Source organism: Pteropus vampyrus, unplaced genomic scaffold, assembly GCF_000151845.1.
Source record: "Pteropus vampyrus isolate Shadow unplaced genomic scaffold, Pvam_2.0 Scaffold56, whole genome shotgun sequence".
Taxonomy (NCBI): Eukaryota; Metazoa; Chordata; class Mammalia; order Chiroptera; family Pteropodidae; genus Pteropus; species Pteropus vampyrus.
In genome coordinates, this window is record NW_011888837.1 from 2,319,050 (window position 1) to 2,344,125 (window position 25,076).

General features: G+C 33.9%; 1 protein-coding gene across 1 annotated transcript; it reads left to right on the plus strand.

Moving 5' to 3' along the window:
• Positions 1-711: 711 nt before the first annotated feature.
• Positions 712-18,867, plus strand: AFP (alpha fetoprotein). Its single transcript, XM_011360524.1, has 14 exons — positions 712-825; positions 1,631-1,682; positions 2,603-2,735; positions 4,691-4,902; positions 6,012-6,144; positions 7,382-7,479; positions 9,843-9,972; positions 11,579-11,793; positions 13,314-13,446; positions 13,989-14,086; positions 14,638-14,776; positions 16,361-16,584; positions 17,725-17,857; positions 18,812-18,867. Exons 1-14 carry the CDS (start codon positions 744-746, stop codon positions 18,854-18,856), a joined length of 1,827 nt encoding a protein of 608 aa, XP_011358826.1. The 5' UTR covers positions 712-743; the 3' UTR covers positions 18,857-18,867.
• Positions 18,868-25,076: the final 6,209 nt, after the last annotated feature.

The following is a 25,076-nucleotide window of genomic DNA, read 5'->3' on the forward strand; positions in this document are numbered from 1 at the left end:
ACATAATACTAGATATTATGAGTTGCTAAATGAACAGTGAATCTGACCTATTTCACAGTTTGACACACCTGCAAAATTATTTTGTAACAAACAAAATTATAGGACTTGGTTCATCAGGGTTTGTGCTCTAAGTTTTCCATGTTAAGCCATACACAGTATACTGAATACTTAAAAATGGACCTTATTGACAACTTGGGTGAAAAAGATTTTTAAGCTAAACAACGACATAATAATCAAGCAATAGATTCTTCAGTTAAAATCCGAGTTGGTCAAATAATGTATCCAGCACATGGCATATGATAGGTAGTCAAATAATATTTTTTAATGAGTTAATTCATTTAGTTGAATTTCATATAAAATCTGTTTTTTTTTTCTTTATAGCCTCATTAACTTTTTAATTTGAAAGAACTTGATTATTGTACACTTTAGGGAAAAATTATCTCTGAATACTCTGTGGTTTGAGAGGAATATTTGTTATACATGCAACATGAAATGAATTTACAAGTTTTTTCTTTTTCTGCCCCAAAGAAGCCTGTGTCCTTGAACATTAAATACAAATAATCCTTGTGCTGTTAATTATTGGCAAGTTGTCCATTTGCAACCCAAGGAAATAAAGTAACAGATATACCAATAAAAGATTACTAGTTAACAGGTATTGCTTGAGAAGGGTATAAAAGAATTTCAGCATGATTTTCAATATTCTGTCCTCATCATTGCCAACAACAACGAAATAACCAACGACCATGAAGTGGGCCTTATCAATTTTTTTAATTTTACTAAATATTACCGAATCCAGAACAATGCATAGCAATATGTATGGAATGGGTAAGATATTTTGTGGCATTTTTTTTTTTTGTCTTTTGTTTATATCAAAATTCTTAAATTTGAATTTGTTCATTTGTCTTGATTTATTTATCACACTGTTCCACACAGAGGAAAAATATTTAATTAATGAATATCTTTAAATGAATGATAACCCTGTAAATTTATGAGAAATTTACAAAGTATGGCATTGTTTAACATTATCTATGAGTGGTTTGTATGCTCCATATTGAATTAATTTTCTTGGTAAATTATTTAATTGGTATACATATTTATTTTGATATATATGTGTACACACACACACACACACACACACACACTAGGCCACAATCCTGGCTCTTTCACATAAAAAAACCCTTCAGACTGGTAAAATGAGTAATGTAGGCAACACCTTTATTCTTTACTTCAGAAAAAAAGGGTCATTATTTGACTGAAGAGAAACTGTGACTGGGATACAAACGGGCAGCAAACTGTGGTGTGAACATGTTTAAAGGATGACTAAAATTAATATTTTTAATCATTTGATTTCCAAGCCTATTAGAATGTCACAGTACAGGGGAGAACCAAACAACTGGAAGATAGAAAAATTTGGATTTTAGTTCCAAGTCTACTATAAATTATTTTTAATTTAATTCTTAGTTTTCTCAGGTACAAAATTAAGATGTTTGGATAGATGATCCCTAATGTCTTCTCATTTTGAAAATTATATAGTTCTAACTATAATCACAAACATTTACATGTGATAATGATTAATTTCCTGATTGCAATCGAAAACATCATTTCTCATAAAGTTTATTTTTCTTTCTAGCTTCCATATTGAATTCTTCCCAATGTTCTGCAGAAGTGAATTTAGTTGACCTGTAAGTTTTGCTTGTATTAATTCACTTTAAATATGCAAAGGAATGATAATTTAAGTTGAGTAATTAAATGAAATTGGATAACCCTATGAATTTTTAAAAGTATAAAAGCAAATTGGACAATGTCAAAAAAGTCATTTATGTTGAATATTGAGTTGACAATGAAGAGGTCGAGCTGTTGGTTTGTGCCTTCGATGTGAACCTCTAGATTCCTTGCAATTCCATGAGAGAAATCAGATTTTAGAAACTGAAGATTAGTATCTGATCAGTGGCAACAATATATGAATTCAGGTATTTTTCTCATCAATACCAATAAGATGATATGCAATATTCTCTATTCTGAATACTATTCAAATCTTTGTAGTAAAAAAAGAGGCGGTAAAATATTCTATTTTATTTTTTGTGTAGAGGTTATGTTTTTTCTCTTGAATGCTATCTTTCTGTTCCACACTTCTGAAGTTTCTAATAAGGGAATTTAAAGTAATGTGTTACTACTACTGTTTGAACACAGAATCCCGCTAAAGCAGTGCTTTGGGTGAAACCATGAGTTCTATAGTCTTGGAACATAACTTGATTAGGCTGGGAGTAAACACAGGTGGAGGTCTGATGACCAATTCTTTGCTTAAATTTAAGAGGAACTATAAAGAATATAGATAAACTCAATTAGAGTTGCATTACAAAAAAAATAAGAACTATTCTTAAGGGAAATACATTTATTTTGATTCTTAACAGATATATTTATATTTGTGGGCATAGGGTCAAGAAAAAGACTGACATTTTTCCTGGATGAGTAGAACCTAATTTCACATAAAGTTTTAGCAATGGTCACCCCCCTAAACAGGTCAAAACATAACAGAAAACAAAAACAGAAGAAGAAGCTTGTTATGTCTGTTCCTTAAGCATTCATACGTACTTTTTTTTAGAGCTACCATATTTTTTGCCCAGTTTGTTCAAGAAGCTACTTATAAGGAAGTAAACAAAATGGTGAAAGATGTATTGACTGTAATTGAGAAACCGAATGGCAGTGAGCAACCTTCAGGATGTCTGGAAAACCAAGTGAGTGAATTATTTTAAAAAAACACTGTGATATTTGACCAAAATTTAATATGCAGAAGAGAAGATATAAGGATGGCATGAGAAATACTAGTAAATATTTGAAGAACTGTTATATGAAAGAGGCATTAGATTAATTCTGAATTGCTGAAGTGAAGATGGTAAAAGAGAAAACAACGAGTGCCTACTGTAAAGAGAATATAAGTATAGTGACTAAGAGCTAAGGTTCTGAAATAAGAGTATTTGCGTAACCACGGGCATATTTCTTAACTTCTTTTAGTTTTAGTTTCCTATCTATGAAATAAGGAATAATAATAGCTGGCATTTCAGGATTGTCATGGGGATTGATATAATAGTAGGAGTTGATTTTTATTAAACACACAGTGACAGGTATTATTCTAGGAAGTGATATATACACATTGATAATCAAAATGTTTTAGACATAGAACACAGCACTGATGAATCAGAATGGACGTCCAGTGAGCCAAGAGACTCTGTCTGGGGCTTATTAGAAGAATATCATCTTTGTTTACAAATATAAATTTATTAAAAATTTACAATAATCCCAGGGTATAGATGCTAATCTTCCAGTTGAGAAAGCTAAGGCCCAGAAAGTTTAAGTAACTTGCTTAGGGGAGCCCAGAACCAGGATTTAAACTAGGCCATCAAGTTCCAGAACTAAAAACCTTGGTAGCCTACAATATAGTGAATATGAGGTGCATAGCATATATGTGTGGTTGACAGATTGAGCAAACAAACAGCAATAACAAAACATGAAGCCCACTTAAATTTGAATTTCAGATAAATAATGAATACTTTTTTGTATAAGGATATCCTAATGTAGAAAATCTAATAAATAATAATTACTATTGTTTATTTTACCTCAATATAGAAAAGAACTTTATAATGATTAAGGCTACCCAAGTATGGAACAAAATGCCCAGCGAAGCCTTTGTTGTGGTGGGTTGATAAAGTGGCCAGAAAACCATGTGTTTGAAATATTGCAGAGGAGATGCCCTTTTAAAGATATAATTTCCAACTCTGAATTTGACAATTTAATAAAAATCTCTGTTTTGCATCTCTATTTATGGCTTGTCCTGATAATTTTCTAAAAATGAGTATAAATTAAACAATATAAAATCCATATTGCAACTTAACCTCCACGGAGAGATTCAAGGTAATGTTACAGATTGGTGATTTATCTTCATGACTTAAAGTCATGATTTTTATGTAGATTGGGAACTGGAAGTCTTAAGATATCCAGGATTCTCTAAATATCAGCAGTTATAAAAGCTAAATAAAGTTTCCTGAAATAATGAAAACACATGTATTCCTCATGGTCGTTCTCCATAATATTGGTATTGTCACCTGATTTTGGTAAAATTCAGGCAACAAAAAAGGATTTTAAATATTTAAAATGTACATTTTAAAACATTTTAGCTAAATCTATAATTATGACCCATGAAAAGTGTTTGATGCTATTTTTATTCCGTTTCAAATTATTTCTATTTTTATCTAAAAATAATATACAATTTTAGATTAATGTCTTATGAGAATTCCATGTGGAATGAGAATCTATGTCTGAAAAGTGGCTTATATTAAAAAAGAAGAACCTATATCATGAGGCCAAATTAGTGATAATGTAAAAGGAAAAAACAAAATATTTCAAAAAAATTGGGGGGAAACAAAATATTGCATGGCCTTTTTTCCTTTAAAATAAAAAAAATTTGTTTAATAGTCCTGTGTGTTACTCAAGATTGGAAACTAAAATTCCATTTCTCAAAAAGCATAAAAAAAAAGCTATCTCATCAAGCTAAAACTAAATATATTCAATTGTATGGAGAATTATTTTCTTAATTTATAGTCCCTATTTTAGATATTAGAAAACTTTTCATGTGTATTGCAGAATTTTTAACTAATGTTAGTTGTTTTTCATTAAAAATAAAATTTTCCTATAGCTCTCTGCCTTTCTGGAAGAAATTTGCCATGAGAAGGAAATTCCTCAAAAGTATGGACTTTTAGACTGCTGCAGCCAACGTGAAGAGGAAAGACATAATTGTTTACTCACACACAAAAATGCTGCTCCAGCATCCATCCCACCTTTCCAAGTTCCAGAACCTGTCACAAGTTGTAAAGCATATGAAGAAAGCAGGGAGATATTCATGAACCGGTAAGGATCCAATTTAAAAGTAGATTAACACCCCAGAAAGGGAGCAGTACCAAGCAGAATCTAGTATTTCTGCAATTTACAGATGTACTCTAAAACATGGAGAAGTAGAAGTAATGTTTGGTCTTTGATCTGCTGAGGTCCTGCACTAGGAAATTAGGTGAGCAACTTTCAGTGTGTTTTACTGTTTCATAGCATGCTAGATAGATGCAGTAGAAACCTCGCATCAGACCCACCAGTTGTTTCTTTAGTCTCGAGCTACACCTTGATTTTTCCCTTCTAATCTTTCAATTTTAGCTTGCACAAGAATATATCAGTACCACACAAATTTGGCTCCTTCTGGAGCCAAATACTTGGTGTATGTGTTGAACAAATATATTGGAAATTAAACAATTTCAACAATCCAGGAATGTTTAAGAAATACAAACATGGCTAACACTAATTGTGCACTTAGGATGTTATAGGAAGATGTGGGCTTGGCACATATGATAAGATTAATGCTCACAAACAACTTTTGACATCTCCTTGTCTTCTTCTTCCCCTGTCTTTCTCTTCCCATTTTGCAGATGAGGAGATTAAAATTAGAGAGTTAGAACAATTGGCTGAGGGCACACTGCTAGTACAGCCCCAAGCTGGGGTTTGAACTCAGATTCTCTGTTGGGGAAGCATGTATCTAACGCTTAATCAATTCTGCCTCCTATGTTGCTGCCTAAACCAGAGAACTAGGGAGACTGCCCTTAGAATATTTCTGCTTTGGCAGTCTCCAAGTTGGATAATTTTATTCCACACTGATGAGGGACAAAAAAAAAAAATCTACCTTTCTGTTTTACTTGGTGGCGGTCTGACCTTGCTGACCTCTGAAACATATCTGAGTAGGCTTATCGAAAAGGACACTTTAATAAGAATTATAGTCAGCTTTTCTGACCATTTTGTTCTTGAATTAGAATGTAGTATCAGTTGTCAGATTTTCCGCCCCCATGCTTTGTAGTGAGGAAAATTTTTGTCAGCACACGGAAAAAATATGAAATTTTAAACATAGTCCAGAGTCCAGTTCCAAGCAGTAGTCTTATTTTATGTGATTGTAAATCTTACAGTTCTATTTCATTTTACAGATGCATCTATGAGATAGCAAGAAGGCATCCGTTCCTGTATGCACCTACACTTCTTTCTTTGGCTTCTCACTATGACAAAATAATTCCACCTTGTTGCAAAGCTGAAAATGCAGTTGAATGCTTCCAAACAAAGGTGTTATATTTGTGTGAATATCTGAACCAATAGTTTCATCTGGCTATGACTCATGAAAACCAAGCACAGTTAAAAATGGAAATATGCTTTGTGCGTGGAATATTATTTCCAGAATAGAGCACATTTCAGCAGTTTGGTATTCTTTGGGCTGAAAAAAACTAGATTTGCTTTCTTTTTAATCATTAATTTATTCATTCATTCAGCCAACATTATTTTGTTATTAAGGAAGTGAGTTTTGTGGGACTAAAGAAAGACAAAAGTAAAGGTAATGAAATATATATAATGACATAAATGAGAGAGGAGTAAAGTAAAAGAAGGAAGTGAAAGAAGATGGAGTAGAAGGAGCAGAAGGAGAGAGAAAACAGTGAAAAGAAAACTATGATAAATGCTTTATATTCACTATTTCTATTAATCCTTAGAACAAACTTAAAGTGTAAGTACAATTGACCCTTGAACAACATGGGGATTAGGGATTCTGATCCCCATAGTTGAAAATCTGCACATAACTTTTGACTCTCCCAAAACTTAACTATCCTTGGTATCCATGGGGGATCGGTTTCAGGACCCCCCCCCCCAAATACCAAAATCCATGTATGTTCAAGTCCCTTATGTAAAATGGCCTAGATCAACACATATAGTCAGTCCTTCACATCCACGGACCATAAACAATACAGGTACTTATTTTTAAAATCCACGTATAAATGGACGTGCAGAGTTCAAACTCATGTTGTTCAAGAGTCAACTATATTATTGTCATTTAACAAACAAGAAAACTTAAGTTCAGAGAGTTAGAAAATATCCACAGTTTACTTGTCACAGAAGTCCTACAATAAAAATTCCCTAAGAATTTGACTATTCTCAGAATATCAGGCTATGATACAATCTTATGTTTTGTGACTAAACATTTAATAAATTATAAGCCTTAAATTATAAGCCTTAAATTACAAGTCTGTCTTAAAGTTGTTTAAAAGTAGTTGTTTATTCATTATTTCAAACATAAAAATTACAAAGCTTTGTTTCAAGGTATTTTTTCAAAAATCTGTCTGGCATAGATGCATATAAACCAACCCAAAAGAATGAATAAATAATACAGTTCTGTAAAAATGTGTTACATTTACAATTTTTAGTAAAAATTTTTTATAGGTTTTATATTTTAGCTATCTGTTGTTTTTATAATTATTAGAACTTGTAAAAGAAAATACATGCTTTCTTAATGCTTTGTTTTTTCTATATCTAGGCAGCATCAATCACAAAAGAATTGAAAGAAAGCAGCTTGCTAAATCAACATATATGTTCAGTAATGAGAAATTTTGGACCCCGAACCTTCCAAGCCATGTAAGTTCTCTCTAGGGAAGAAGAGGAGATCTGCAGAACTACCATTTTGCAGTTTGTGTCCATTTTCTCTTTGTCACTATTATAGAGAATGATGTTTTCTTTGATCAGAGCTAGTGTGATTAAGAATCATGAAATCTTAGGCTTGGAAGGAAGCTAACAGATCAGTCTGCTGTTTCACACTTGTTAACCCAGATGAGATAATACTTAGAGAACTTCTGAGATTACACTATTTTTCTAGATATTTTTAAGTCCTGGCTTATAATCAATTTATACCACATAGACAACATTTTCCTAAACTTCCTTCAAATTATTAAATGTGCATCAATTATTATATGTGCATCATTTAATATTTTCGGCTTAAGAAGAAACTTTTTTATATTAATTCTGCTTCCTAGTCTCCTATGAAGTCCATTATATCAATCGTTGCTTACTATGAAAATGTTCACTTGAGTCAATAATATTAGAATCTAATGTCAGGAGAAAAAAAATTGTGCTTGAAGAACTAGCATGTGTTCTTTCTCCTAGCTGATGAAAGCAATGTGACTCACTGAAGTTTGTTTTCTTGTCTCAGCTGCTAAAAATCTAAAAGGGAAATTTGGAATTTTTCAATGCCCATGTTAGCACTTACATTTTTCCTTCTCCTTTTTTTCTTAATTGTCTTTGTCTACCAATTATTTCTCTCTCTCGCTCTCGCTCTCGCTTTCTCTCTCTCTCTCTCTCTCTCTCTCTCTCTCTCTCTCTCTCATCTACCTCTTTCTCATCTTTGTTGTTATGGCGAAAAAAATATAATATAAACCCAGTTAAATCATCTAATTCAACGTCTTCATTTTGACACATGAGTAACCCCGAGGGCCAGAGATATTAACATAATTTGCTAAAGACCACAGTACTGGACATCAGAAGCCAGTTTTTCTAGTTCTTTATCATAATTTATTTTCATTATTCCTGTTTGTCTACTATATCAGTAATCTCTAACTGTCTGTGTCATTACAATTGAGACATTGAGGTCAGATGTGGAAATCAGAATTACCAGTGGTTTAGAATTGTGCTATCAAATATGAGAGCTATCAGCCACATGTAGCTCCTACACTAGTGCAAATGAGGAACTGTGCTCTGAGTGTAAAATATACACCAGTTTCAAAGACTTAGTATGAAGAAGGCAATGTACAATATCTCATTAATAGATTTTTATGTTGATTACATATTAAAATGATATTATTTTTGACATGTAGTGTTAAAATATATTATTAAAGTGAATATAACCGGTTCCATTTTATTTTTTAACGGGACTACAAGAAAAATTTAAATTACATATCTGGTTTAAAGTACTCTTCAAATTTTATGATGAATTATTTCTAGTATAGGAAAACATCTGAGCTGCTAATCAGAGTATTAAGTATATGCATTTGAAGTTTCTTTCTTTCTTTATTTGTTTGTTAAATGACACATTTAAAAATATTGTACACAGTGGAGACCTAGATTAAAGTTTTTAGTCATGGAGTTAATTCCAGGATTAACTGGAATTTCTTCTAGGAAGAGATCAACCTTATGCTTAACCCTCTCTATTAGAAACTTAAAGATTGACTCATGAACTGGTTTATTTAAATTTATCTTAGTAATAAAATATAAATTAGATATTATTATAATGACTTATTATTTGATATCCATAAGTGATTAAACTTAAATGTTGTAAATTTATGAAGACAATCCATCTTCATCAGTGGCGGCAACACTACCAACTTCCCTGGCAGCAGCAGTGTTACTTAGACAGCTCTTAAACATAATGGAATATGCAGAAGGAATAAGAATTTTTTATTTCTTACTTCCTTTTGGGTCACACTACATATCTGGCATGATGACACATCTGAATGTTTAGTCTGCTCCACTTTCTTGTCCCATTTTATTGATTTGCACATATGCACCTCTCCCTATATTCTCAGAAGTATTTTTTTCCCTTTCAGGCAAAAAATGATTATTATCCTCATGGAATTTACCATTGCTTAATGTTTATCCTTTTCTATTTTTTCCATGCAACTCACTACAATGATTCCAAACATTTAATGTCAGGGTCGAATAGCAAAAAGATAAATTTTATTTTCATTTACAGGAAAGGTTTTAGGGAAAGATAAATTACTTCCAAATCATTGGTAGGGCCAGTCTCAGTTAATAGAGCCACTGTCTTGAAAAACAGGGCTGGAATCAACAAGATTTATTACACTTTTCCTTTTCTTTTTAAGCAATAAGAACATTTCACTTCTTTTTTTTTTTTTATTTTGGAGTTTCAACTATATGAATATTCTATAAATGTTATTTAATTTTGATAGATAACCAAGATTGATTTCTAATTCTTCTTTCCCTTCTAGAACCATTACAAAACTGAGTCAAAAATTTTCCAAAGCTAATTTTACTGAAATTCAGAAACTGGCCCTGGACGTGGCTCACACACATGAGGAATGTTGCAGAGGAAACGTGCTGGAGTGTCTGCAGGATGGGGTGACAAGTCTTGCTTCCTAAAAAAGAGATATTTTCACTCCCTTTTCTTTCTTTTGCTTTCATTATAAATGGGAGAAGGCTATCTGACTTGAGTTCATCACAGGTTATGGCAAGTAGCTGACTCAGTGAAGTTGCAGACTTCTTGATAGAGAAACAAACTTGTTTTGTTTTGTTTTATTGATCCTGCCTTTTACATAAGGGATTCTCTGCTCATTCTTAATTCCGAAGAAGATAGTAAGTTCTCAGAAGGCCTCCACATCAGATCTTGGGGAACAGACTCTTTACTTTTAATGTATTTATTTTTTATCCACTTTTTCTTTGATTTGACAAATATATATTGAATACTTTCTATGCACTAGCCACTGAGAAGGACAAGAGGCCTGTCTATTCCCAAATTACTCCCTCTCTGGTCCCCTGTGATATACCTTCTTTTCCAAGGAGGCTTAAATATGGTTTCCAGAAGGTCGAAAGTGAGAATTAAATGCTCATTTCAGCCCAGTCCTGTGGCACTTTGGCTGAGATAGTCTTCGAAGTCAGAAAAAAGCTGAGACTGCAGGAAAGGCCTGAGAGTGACAGGCTTGAGTACAGACAGAGGTCCTGGCGTAAGGAGTTAGGGAAGATGAACTGAAAGGCGGCCAACTCAAAGACAAATTTACCTATTTCATTTATTTTTCTTTTTAGAAATATTTATCTGCATATTAGGACAGTAATAAGATCTATTTTGCTATTCTTTGAAGTCTGTTTTCTCAGTTTTAATTGATACATTTATTAATTTGTATGGTCATTAAAAATATTAGTTTTTCAATTTTTGGACCTCAGTATCACCTTTTCTTTTAAAGTGGAAAAATTAATTTTAGTATGGTATGTGAGTTGAATTTTAACGGCTGAATAATGAGTTCTAACTGTCCCTACTGAGAATGCACAGAATGTTCAGTCCTGTGACAGGAATATATAACTTCTGCTTCTTTCTAGCCACTTAGGTGTGCTGCCATTTCATTATTTATAGACTGCCCTCTGGAGGTCACAGTGAGTCACTGCAGACTGTTCTGTTAAGATGGAACAGAAAATTTGCTCTATGTGTTATGACAACAGCAAATGTTATGTATTAGCAAATCTCAACACTAATAGAAAGATATACATCAGTGTGCATGTCATTTGATTTGAAGAGTACATTTCTCTCTTGTTTTAAAAAATTTCTTATTAAAATAAAAGAGTAGGTTTTAGGTGACAACTATGAAAAGAATTGAGCAAACGGGTAAATGAAAAGGAGTGAGGAAATGCAAAGTAGGGACAAAGTGCAAAAATGGGAGATGAGGTAAAATGTCTTCTTTCTTTTTCCTTCCTTCTTTTCTTTTCTTTTTCTCCTTCCCTTCCTTCCTACCCCTACTTCCCTATTTCTCTCCCTTCTTCTCTCCCTCCTTCCTTCCCTCCTTCCCTCCATCTCTCCTTCCTGCCTGCCTTCCTTCCTTCCTTCCTTCCTTCCTTCCTTCCTTCCTTCCTTCCTTCCTTCCTTCCCTCTTTCCAAGCTTCCTGCCTTAAAATGACCCCGAGGTCCTAAATTAAAGAACAAATCTTAAAATCTTATACTTTATTTTTCTTATTACAGGGAAAAATTATGTCCTACATATGCTCTCAACAAGCTACTCTGTCAAGCAAAATAGCAGAATGCTGCAAATTGCCCATTCTTGAACTCGGTCAATGCATAATACATGCAGAAAATGATGACAAACCTGAAGGGTTATCTCCGACTATAAATAGGTTTTTAGGAGAGAGAGATTTCAACCAATTTTCTTCAAGAGATAAAGATCTCTTCATGGCAAGGTAACACACTTTGTAAATGTATGTTCACACAAGTAAAGATTATTATGTGGTTGATAGCTTTGTGTTGTTGAAATGGAGAAGGAAGGCTATGGTTTTTGAGCCTATCTTATAGTGATGAGACTTTCGCCATTACTATAATTAGTTGGCTGGCTTTTTAGGTTGTATTTTATTTTGTATGAATTTCTCTGGAATCAGAAGCATGGCCATTACTGTATGGGTTACTCATATGAAGACCACAATTGAACTTCTACATGAGATATTAATATTTTTGTAATAAAAAGGGCTGATGATTAAGTGTGTGCTTTTTCACTGTGCATGTTTTAAAAACCTTTCTCCAAAATATAACTCAATAGATAATGCTAGGTAGAAGAGCTTTTATCGGAATAGTTTGTTTGCTATTTATTGAACACGTTTGCTTTCGTAAGAAAATAAAATGGTGTTTAGAGACACTTACAGTGTGGTAGTTTGTTATGATGTAATTGATAGGACATGTTCTCATTCTGTTTGCCTTTAAGGGAAGCAAGCAGTTTATACATTTTCCTTTATTGTATAGTGTGTATCTATGGACACTATTAGAGGAGGGATTTCTGCAGCTCTTATACTTAATGATCTCCAAGGGTCTTTCTAAATGTAAGAGTCTGCTTCTAATGTAGTAATAAAAATAATGGCCCATTTTTTTCTTTAATATTCCCTGAGGATATTACTCTATTGCTACATTAAAGTTAGACATTCACACATTGTTTGCATAGCTAAATAAAATTATGCAAATGAGAACAGAATCCAGATTTAAGAAACTCATACTGACAAATTATTGGTGGCAGAACTAACATAACATATTTCTATAATCTGGATTACAATAAGTAAATTCAAGAATTATCTTTAAATTTAAATATCCATACACATCCACAGCTAATTAAAAAAAAAAGTTATCCAATAGAAGCAGTTCTTCCATTGAAAAGGTTCTTTGCAGTAGATATTTTCTCAGCTGAGAATGATCTTTCCTAAGACACTCATGTGGCTTCCTTCGCCCAGGTTTCTGGTCCAAAAGAGCTACCCAAAGAAAATTTCCTTGGCTACACACTCTGACTTAGTTGCCACCCTTTTCCCTCTCTTCTATCTTCATTTCTCTTCATAGATTTATCACTACCGGAACTTAGATGACCTATTTCTTGCTTATTCCGTTTTGTCTCCTTATAACATATGCTTTTGAGAGGTCAGGCAGTTTAGCTGCTTAAAGAAATGCTTGCGTAGAGTAGGCACTGGAAAAATATGTGTTGAATAAATAAATGTGAAGTGCACAATTAAAAATCCAAAGTGAAGGGTGCAAAAGAAAAGAAAGCATCATTTGAAAACAATTTGAGGGATTATAATTCGTACTAATAGTTTTGCGATGCATATAGTTTAAATCATATTTGATATTCTGAGTTGTTTATATGAATTTTAACTTCTGCATGCCATATAACAAAATGATAGTTTTTCTCTTAATTCTAATAACATGATTTTTTTCACACGTATTTCAGATTTACTTACGAATATTCGAGAAGACATCCTAAGCTTGCTGTCCCGGTAATTCTCAGAGTTGCTAAAGGATACCAGGAGTTATTGGAGAAGTGTTCCCAGTCTGAAAACCCTCTTGAATGCCAGGATAAAGGGGTAAATTGTTTTAGCTTTTTAGGGAGAATCTGAAAGACTGGACTGATATTATCCATTAAAAATGCTTTTAGTTTGAAAATATCTAGTTATCTAGTGGTTAGCTGGTTTTATCTATTAACTAGTCACCTAGATATTAAATAGTTATTAACTAGCAGTCAACCACTAGTGGCTTATTTTATAAATAAAAATATTACCCAAAATTTCTTTGACACACAGAATAAAAATAATAATAATTTTTGAACAGCTCCAGAAAGGCAAGAATTTTTGTAGAAAGAAATGTAATCCTTTATCCAAAGATTAAATTCTGTCATCAAATAACTTTGTGATTCACAAAGTTTTAAACTTAATATTCTCAAAGTCCATTTGCTTTAATTCTCACAATTCATACTTTGCCATCTTTAATATTAAAAAAAAAAACCCTCCAAAATTGCTTTCTTTAAGACTAGTATCATAATAGAATAAAATATTATTGAGCAATTTTACGTACAAAGTTATAAGACCAGGAAGAGAAAAAATATACCTAATAATGCTTGTATTTTCAGGAAGAAGAATTAGAGAAATATATCCAGGAGAGCCAAGCACTGGCAAAGCGAAGCTGTGGCCTCTTCCAGAAACTAGGAGAATATTACTTACAAAATGCGTATGTTTTTTTAGCAACTTAAAATTATGAATTGATGAGGGGAATCTGCATGTAAATTAGTCACCGTGGCTATTCTAATTTCAGCCTGTATTTCAGATTGGAAGTCGATCACCCAATTTCACCTGAGAGAAGACAACTTTTCCCATTCCCCTCATTTAGGAAATGACAATGGCCCATGAAATCTGATCTATGGCACTAGCTTTGGGTTTCACTAAGTCATGCAGATTTTTGCAATAAAGCCATTCTGTCATAGTCTATTATAGTTAAAACACCAAGAGATCAAAGTCAAAATCAATGAAGCTTCTGAGGTTGGGAATAGGAGTCCACCTGGCCAGAGTTTGTTTTCCCATTGTGTTTTGTTGGTATAACAGGAGTATAGGAGTGGTTGTTAGAGTAAATACATCTCAAAAGTTTGGTACAGATACCATGTGGATAAAAAAATGAGCCGAGTTCATGTCTTCTGATAACAACAGAGGGTCTTTGAGAAGAAGTGAGGAGTCCAAAAGCTCATAAATGGCTCAGCAGGATTTGGTAAATAATGCCTTTTTCAGGTTTCTTGTTGCTTACACAAAGAAAGCTCCTCAGCTGACCCCACCTGAACTGATGGCTGCCACCAGGAAAATGGCAATCGCAGCAGCCACTTGTTGCCAGCTCAGTGAGGACAAACAATTGGCCTGTGGTGAGGGAGCGGTGAGTGTTTTGTTTAGTCCCATCTTGTTTCTGTTTTGTTTGATTAAAATAGCTTCATAATTCTCATTTAGGGAAAATGGCAAAAACCAAGGTAGAGGTGACTTTAATAGACTTGTTTAATTAATTACAGTTGGAAGGAGTACAAGAACTCAGCTCTGAATGGTTAGCATGTGTCCAGGCTTTCTGTCCTTCTAGATTGGCTGGTGGAAGTGCAACCAGTGTATTCAACAATGTCTGAGGAAGCTTTATGTACAGGAAAGGTAGAATGACCAAACACTTCATTCGTTTCATGATTTCTTTTTTTTCATTCACTAAATATTAACTTTAACTTTAAAAAGAAAAAAAGAAAAACTTCATCTCTGATAGATAAAAATTAGTCATTTTATTTTTAGCCATACCCATTTTATTACTTTTTGTAGTATAATCTTATGATATTAGGAACAATTTGTACAGGGTATAAGGTTCAGAACAGGGTAAGTTTCATGTTCCCAATAGTTAAATAATTAATGTCACTAACATCATACATATGATTACAAGTTGATTTTCTTCATTAATTTTTTCTCTTAAAGTCACTATGTGAACAAAACTCTATATAATTTTTTTTCCTTATCCTCTTTTTGATGATGAAGAGTTATTTGCTATTTAGTCTTCATAGCTTGGAACTTTTTACCAAAGACTAAAAGTAAATAGAAGGAGAATTTCCTGTGATTAAGCATCATCATTGTCATTTACTGAATTCTACATGTTGGGAGGATGCAGGATGTAATAGCTCAGAAGTGTAGGTTCTGGAGTATTCCTGTCTACAATCCCATTCTGCTTTCACCACTTAGTCATGTCACACTGGGGAAGTTAGTTATCTCACTGAGCTTGAGCTTTATCATCAGACCTTTGAGAATAAAGATTGTACCACCCTCATAGAATGGCTGTCACAAGGTAATCCACCTAACTCACTCAGCACTAGCCTGATATATAGTATGCACACAAAATATGTTGGCCTTTATTACAAGTTATTAGTAGGTACTTAAGAAATATTTCTGAGTAGTGGAAGGTAAGAGGATTCTACATTAGGAAAGCCTTAAACATACACATATACATATACACATACACATACACACACACTCTATTCAGTTAGGACTCTCTCTATACATACATGAAAGGACCAGGTTTGTGCTATTCTTACCTTCAGAAAGTGATTTTCTGGATCTCAGAAGTAAAATGGAAAACTCAGCTAGATAAACATGGAAAATGTAAGCCGTGTATTGATTTCCTAGGTCAGGGCAGAAATTTTTTCTTCTTTGGAAGCATGTTTCAAATAGCTGACACAAATAGCTGAAGGGACTTTCTTCAACATCACCTGGGAACATCTGTCGCTAAATGTTGTTGAGATTTATTCCAAACAAATGGATAAACAAGAACCCACAATGTGGCAGCACACGGTTCTGCACAGACAGCGAATTTTCCTGTAATGTTAATTAAAAATTATTAGACATTAAGAATGAAGAAAGCAATTTTCTGGAAACCTGAATCAATCTTATGGCTAATGCTCAACCTCTTTTCTTTCTTTTTTCTCATTCTCCTAACTAGGCTGACCTTATTATTGGACAATTATGCATCAGGAATGAAGAGACTCCTGTAAATCCTAGTGTTGGCCAGTGCTGCACTTCTTCATATGCCAGTAGGAGGCCATGCTTCAGCAGCTTGGTGGTAGATGAAACATATGTCCCTCCACCATTCTCTGATGACAAGTTCATCTTCCATAAAGATCTGTGCCAAGCTCAGGGTGTAGCACTGCAAACTATGAAGCAACGGTACGAAATTGTTATTTGCCAGCATGGAGAAGACTGACAACATCAAATAGCAGTTGAGATTTCCATTTTACACATTCAACATTCTTGCCATCATTAGGAGAAGTACCCCCAAATCACTGAAAGTGGCTTTTAAAATAGTTTTGTCTCAGTGTCAGCAGTATCACCGAGACATGGGCCTGGAAAAAATCACTAAAGAGGACAATTTCCTGTTATTAAAAATAGTCTCCATTATAACTATTGTAATACATTTAGAGATTGAGAGAAAATGGGAAATCTATTTGGAGGAATTAGGAAATATCTTTGCAGTAATCTGAGTACTTCCATTCCAAAGTACTAGAAAAATACTATTGCATCCTTTTTAGTTTTACATTATTTACTCTTTGAAGAGAATAATCATAATATTTGATTGAACTATGAAATATGAGTGTTAAGAAATAGAAGGCACATTTCAGTTCATTGTGGGAGGCATTCCGAAATGGTGATGGCGGTGTAAGTCAATGCAATTCATGTTCTCCAAATTCCCATGCATTTTAATACTGCTTGCGTTGTAAATGGTTTTCCTTCATTTTGGAAAACCTGTTCTTCCCTTTTGTCTCTGTCACAATTCAGGGCATGATTCAAGGTACAGTAGGATGGCTACCTCCTCTGGCAAGTCTTCTCTATTGTCCTATTCAACATTAATTCCAATATGAAAGTATTGCTAAATGAATAGTGCAGGCAATTAGTGTGGCCAGTGCTCAGGTAAGGATGTGATAATTATGAATGGCAGGGGTTTGGAAATCTGGACCTTTGAGTATGGATAAGACATAATTTAGAAGAGAGAACTGGAAAGGATATTCTGGGTAAGTAAGAAAAAGACTGTATTTCAATACATATAGGAATGGTGAAACTATGAAATCATGTTTCATCTATAATCTGCACCAGTACAGACCAGTGAGACACTTGGCCATGTTTCTAGCCTCAGTCTTTCTAATGAGAGTGTTAGACTAGATATATGAGCTAAGTCTGACGATGTATTGATGGAATGAGGGTTTAGAGTGAGGGTTTCTAGGGCTCTGAAAATTCTCTATTAAGAAGATTTTAGAAAAATGTAATTGAATAACAGACTTCTCTTGTATTTTGTTTTGTTTTGAATCATAGGTTTCTCATTAACCTTGTGAAGCAAAAGCCACAAATAACAGAAGAACAACTTGAGGCTGTCATTTCAGATTTCTCTGCCCTACTAGAAAAGTGCTGCCAGGGTCATGAACAGGAAGTCTGCTTTGCAGAAGAGGTATATACAACTCATTTTCACACTCAAAATGCTTGGTACAGAATTTTCTACAATGAATAATGAAAAGAATACCCCACTAACCTATACCTTTAAAAAAATGCCAGAGAGATTTAAATGTCATTTAGAAAGAGATTGAAGAATTTTATAACATTTAAAAATAATTAGTTTTCTCAACAAATATTAGAAAGAAATATAATTTTAAAACACATTAATAAAATTAGTAATTTTGATTTATTTTCTAGTAGAGAAAATGATAAAGTGAATATATAATTACTTGATAATAATTTAATTTCTGACCTAAAATTTATCAGTTTAGTTAATTGGATTAAAAAGATTTAATAACAAATGAATTGTCCAAACAGGATACTGGGGGAATATTTATAGAAAATATATTTGAACTCATTTGGAAGCATGCCTTTAAATATCAACAGAGTAGTAATTAGGAATTATCTTAATGTAAATATTTAGCAATGTTAGCTATATTTGAAACTGGCTACATTTTGTAAGCCTTTAGTTTGTGTTACTTAATATATTTGACTATAGCATCACTATATTTTTAAATATATTCTATAACTTAGCCTTTTTGCCAATTTTATCTGTTTTATAATGTAAAAGTTTATATTTTTAATATAAAGATAGGTAACATTTAGAAGTGTTGAGTTTTTCAATAGGCAATATAACTAAGTGTGTTTGAGTGTGTACACTTATAAGTATGTGACAGTGTTTTAGAGATTAGTACAAGAAAAAAAAATCTACTATTGATATGAGTAGATTATTTTTCTCTCTGGCTTTCATTGTCCTAGTTTGTAGGCATCAGAATTGTATATCTCGATTTTTGATTTCGTTAATCTATAAATCTGTGAATTCACCCTTGGATAGTAGAGAATTAACTGTATGACTGGCACATTCATTTATTTCTTTATCTAATGATTCTTATCTTTTCTTAATTTGCAGGGTCCAAAACTGATTTCAAAAACTCGTGCAGCTTTGGAAGTTTAAATGACTTCAGGTAACAAAAAATTTAGACAAGGCTAAATTATATGTTGACTTTCCCCCTATCAATTCATAATGAAATATATACTAAGAGCTATCATTAAATATCATTAAAAAATAAATGCAATTTAATAAAAAAATTTATTTTAAAGATGCTGAAACAAAATTATGCCCACAATGTTAAATTAGTGACTCAACTAACTTGAAATTCTTTAGGGTATTTCAAAGGCTTCAGAAAAAGGACATCAGAATACCTTCCTCTCTAATATATTTCTGAAATAAAATAATAGAACCAGTTACCTTCTGCATCTATTCATTTAATTAGTACTTAATGTATTTTTGTTCATATTACAGGGGGAAGAGAAGACAAAATACGTCTTTATGGTTTGGTGTGAAATTTTCTCTTTAATTCTAAATGACTTAGTACTTTTTATGAATTAATAAAATGATGAAAACTTTTATGTGAGATTTCCTTACCTTAGAAATAAAACATCTTCAACTGATTTTTTTTTCCTAGGCTGCTTATTTATGAAAACTTAAAGATGATTTCTTTAAATAGTTTTGTATACCATAGTCTGAAGCAGATTGCAGTCAAAAAGTATTGAGCATTGGTTATTGTAGGAGATTAAATCCTCTCAAGGATGGATTTATAACACTTAAGGCTACATTATTTGGTGAAATAAAAAAAATGTTCCCAAATTAAGCTGTTTGGGAACTGTTTGGTGCTGCTGTGGCACATCGTTCATTAAATGACCACTTTCATTTAACAGATAATCTAGGGATGAGAAAAGAAATTGTTATATTTTTAGAGGATCCATCAAAAATGCTGCTACTCAAAGTTTAATATTTACTTTTTTCTCAATTTTGTTCAGTTTTCTATTCACAGACATTTTAAAACATAATTGTTAACTGTACTGTAGTTGTTTTGAGTGAACATAATTAATATTTTTATCAATTAACTTTTATTTCACAAATATCTATTGAACAATCACTGGGTACAAGGTCCTGTTCTGGGTCACAGTCCTCCTGTTGCTTCAGTACAGAAGGAAGCAGCTAATAGCAATGAATTGTGTTATAATAGATATGATGACACATTGCTGAGACAATCAAAGAGTAGGTGAGACCAATTCTGATTGGGGAAAGTTTCTCATTGGAAGAGACAAACACTTAAAAAGAGTCTTAGAAAATGAGTGGGTATTTATCAGTTCAAGTAAAAGAGAAACCCAGTTTATGAAAGAGTATAACAGCTTATCACAAAAGATAAATAATTTTAGGGGAGGACAGATTGGGTAGAAAAGGTATAGGTATGGAAGATGAGGCAAGATATGCAAGCTATGTATATGTGAGATTGAGCCAGATTCTCCTGGGCTTTGGACAATATTTCATAGGTAATGGAGGACCAAGGTGATGTCTAAGCAGAGGAGAGCCATCAGTAGTTAGCTTTTAGAAAGATAACTCATGATATGGAAGCTAGGGAGTAGGGAGAGGAGAAGGAGTAGAGAGGGGCAAGGTCAGCGAGTGGTGACAAAAAGATCAGTCTACCAGTAGGGAGGTTGTTTATTGTATCAGCTTTGAATAGGAACCTAAAAATTACATTCAGGCTTTGGCCTCTCCACCAGGAGAAAACAATTGGTTCAGAGCAATAAAATAAGCTTTCAGTTCTAAATCAATTGCTTCGCACTTTACATTTTTCTTTCAATTCTGTTGCAACATCTGTGGATTTTGTCTGATTTTGTGGTAATTATGAAAAGTATTAATTTAGCAATCACAATAAGATAAAGTAGAATTGAATATGAAAACATTATACAGAAAAAACAAGTTACCAATTAATTTCCTGCTCATAATTTTGCCCTTGTGAGTCTTCTTGCTTGGGAAACTGCCCTCAGATATGTGTGAGACTCACTCCATCAACTCCTCAGGCTCATTATTAGCTGCTAAATAATGATGTCTTTCTATACTGCCCTGTTTTAAGTAGTACTCCTATCCCTATTCCCCACAACACTTATCATCATCTGATATACACTAGATTTTACTTGCTTATTAGTATATTTTTCTGTCTACCTCCACTAGTGTAAGCCCCATAAGGACAGACATTTCAGTCTGTTTTGTTCTCACTTTTGTTCTCCTCAGCATACAGAACAGTGCAGGAACATAACAGTTATTCTATAAATATTCGTTGGATATGTAGGTGAACACCACACGGCCATATATTCTTATAAGGAACCAAAGGAGTTGCCAGCTCCGTCTTCTAAAACCTACATCAGGAAGAGAGAGAAGCCTGGGTCTGAGAAATTAACATAAAATATCTAAGAAACCATCAAAGAGGTTAAAGCCTCTTAAGATCTCGTGTGTGTGTGTGTGCGTGTGTGAGGAGAGGAGGCAGTCTAGGATAGCTGTCTTTAAAAAGGGTGGATAGGCGGATAGGTGGATAGGAGTGGGTAAGAAATTCTAACTTGTGCTCTTAAACTGCAAAGAAGACTGTCCTTTGCCCCATTACCACTGTGAAACATAAATCAGAAGCAGTAGCCCAGATTGTCTGGTGTCAATGGAATTAGATTATTTATAGTACTTTATTATTTGGTATTTTGTGTCTTTCAAGGCATTTGCTTATTTCATCTAAGTTGTCAAATTTATTGGCAAAATTTTTTTCAAATTAGTCCTATGTTATCCTTTTAATAGTGATGTTACCTTGCTCATTATTGATATTAAAAATTCCTGTGGGAGTGACAAACTGTTAAAAACAAGTAAGCACAGAGTAGCTACTCATGAGAATTAGCTCTTCTAAAAGATTCCACAACTCCTGATTATAAAAACCAGAGGAGGCTGTGGCTTAGTGAGAAGGAGGGCTGCTAGTCCCAGGTGTTCCTCTTAAAGGGCCCTGTGCTATTACTTGCTGACAGACTCACTTGCCCTGAGCTCCAGCACAGGGACAACAGCTCAAAAGGTTCCAGGGACATACGAAAAGAAACTGAATTGTCTGGCTTCACGTCAGGAACTAGAGAGGCAGCTTTCTACTAAACTGAAGTGCTGGCAGAAACCATTGTTTTTTTGTTGAGCCTTTCCCCATTCCCGGCATTCTGTTCTGGGAGGCCACCATATCTGAGTCTCCATCACCTAGTTAACACCATTCCACCTGCCCTGGTGATTCCCTGAGATCCTGCCCCACCTAACTTGCAGGCCCACCAGAGCTGCTTCCAGTAACTTTTCCTTACAAATGGCCTGTCTTGGCTCATGCTGCAATTTTTCCTAAAATCTTTCAAAGGTTCACAAAACCTGAACAAGCAGCATCTGGCCTTGGCATGCCCCATACGTCTTGCTAAGCAGTCTCAAGGCCAGCACTAATGACAGCCAGCTTCAATTTGCATCTTGCCCGCTTCAGGCATATTCAAGCCCAATGTGGGTAGAGGCCATCTGTGGATTGCTTGATGGCTCATGCTAGGTGGCCCAGGGCAGGGTATATGCTGCAGCTAAACTTGGCCTGTAGCAAGGTCCCTCCTAGGAGGCCCCAGCCTGCACACTTGGTGGCCAACTTTGGTCTGAGCCAGAGCACCACCCCAGGCCACATCGAGAATGACACACCCAAAAGGCAGACTGGGCAGGCACATGAGCTCTGCTTAAGCAAATCCTGCTCCATAAGGTCAGCCCCAGCAGGACAGCTACTCTACTGTAGTCATGGCCAGTCTTTACAACCAATCAGCCTGCATGTCAATCCCTCCCATTGATGTGCAAGCAGTAATCAAGGCTTAACTACAACAGAGGGCACATACAACCCACACAAGGGACACACCTGGAGCACTTGGCTCAGGTAACCAGGGAAGACTGTGCCACCGGGCCCCATAGGATACATACTACATAAGGTCACTCTACTAAGATCAGGAGACAGAGCAGCTCTACCTAATATATAGAAACAAACATGGGGAGGCAGCCAAAATGGGACAACAAAGACACATGTCCCAAATGAAACAACAAAACAAAGCTGCAGTAAAAGAGCTAAATTAAATGCAGACAAGGAATCTACCAGATGCAGAGTTCAAAACACTGGTTATAAGGATGCTCAATAAATTTAAGAGAAGAGTAGATGAACTCAGTGAGAACTTTAAGAAATAGAAAACATAAAAATGGAGATAAAAAATATAAAAAAGAATCAGTCAGAAATGAAGAATACAATGTCTGAAATGAAGTATATATTAGAGGGAATCAACAGTAGATTAAATGAAGCAGAGAATCAAATCAGTGATTTAGAAGATAAGATAACAGAAATCACCGAATCAGAACAGCAAGAAAAAAAATCCAAAAATGTGAGGATAGTTTAAGGGGCTTCTGGGACAACATCGAACATGCCAACATTCACATCATAGGAGTACCAGAAGGATGAGAGAGAACAAGAAATTGAAAACTTATTTGAAGAAATAATGACTGAAAACTTTCCTAACCGGGTGAAGAAAATAGACATACAAGCCCAGGAAGTGCAGAGAGTCCCAAAAAAGATGAACCCAAAGAGGCCTACACCACGACACATCATAATTAAAATGCTAAAGAGAGAATTTTAAAAGCAGCAAGAGAAAAGTAGTTACCTACAAGGGAGCTCCCATAAGACTGTCAGCTGATTTCACAACAGAAACTTTGCAGGCCAAAAGTCATTGGCAAGAAATAGTCAAAGTGATGAAAACCCAGATTACTCTACACAGCAAAGCTATCATTTAGAATCGAAGGACAGGTAAAGAGCTTCCCAGACAAGAAACAGCTAAGGGAGTTCATCATCACCAAGCCTGTATTACAAGAAATATTAAAGGGACTTCTTTAAGAAGAAAAAGAAAGAAAAGAAAGATTAAAAAATGAATGATAAAATGGCAATAACTATATATCTAGCAACAATTACTTTAAATGTAAATGAATTAAATGGTCTAATCAAAAGATAGGGTGATTGAATAGATAACTAAACAAGATCCTCACATACACTGCCTATAAGAGACTCACTTCAGATCAAAATGCACACACGGACTGAAAATAAAGGGATGGAAAAAGGTGTTTCATGAAAATGGAAACAAACAAAAACCTGGGGTACCAATACTTATACCAGACAAAATAGACTTTAAAACAAAGAGTATACGAGACAAAGAAGGACCCAGTTATCCTATTTCTGAATATTCATCCTAAGAAACCGAAATCACTACTTCCGTATGTTCATTGTAACATTATTTACAATAGTCGAGAAATGGTGGCTACCTGGGTGTCCATCAATGGATGAATAGATAAAGAAGAGGTGGTACATATATACAATGAATATTATTCAGTTATGAAAAAAAGAATGAAATTTTGCCATCTGCAACAACATGGATGGACCTAGGAGGTATTGTGCTGAGTGGAGTAAGTCAGACAAAGACAAATGCTATGTCATTTTACTTACATGTGTACCCTAAAGAACAAAATAAATAAACAAAACAGAAAGAAACTCCCAGATACAGAGAACATTTTGGAGGTTGCCAGATGGAGGGAGGTGGTTGGGGTAAAAAAGGATAAGGGATTAAAAAGTACAAATTGGTAGTTAAAAAATAACCATGGGGTTGTAATGTATAGCATAAGGAAAATAGTCAATAATATTGTAATAACTATGTACAGTGTCAGGGTGTTGGCTTCATAAGTTATATAAATGTCTAATCACTATGTTGTACACCTGAAACTAATATAACATTGTATGCCAATTGTAACTGAAAAATAAAAAAGTTTTAAAAAAGAATTAGCTCTCCCCTCTATCTTCCTATGGTTGATTAGCATATAAGAAATTTGTCTCCTTCCAATGATGTCACTTTCAGAGAGTTAAGAGAGTGTCCAGAGAATTGCTTGAGAGTATAGAATTAAATTGGTAATAATAACAGTGTCTGGAAATACCAAAATGTTCATAAATAGCACATTTCTAAAGAACTCATAAATCAAAAAAGAAGTACAAAGAACATTTAAAAATACTTTGAACTGAATGAAAATGAAAATACAACATATAAGAATTTATGGGATGCCACTAAAAAAGAAATTAAAATTTATAGCATGGAAGGCATTCTTTTTTATAATTTATAACCCTCTGTTATCCTTGGGCAACATATTATAAAAGAAGGAAAGTCTCAAACCAGTGAACTCAACTTCCACCTTAAGAAAGTAAAAAAAAAAAAAAAAAAAGTAATTTAAAAAATAAGCATAAGAAAGAAAATAATACAGATAAAATGATAAAGAT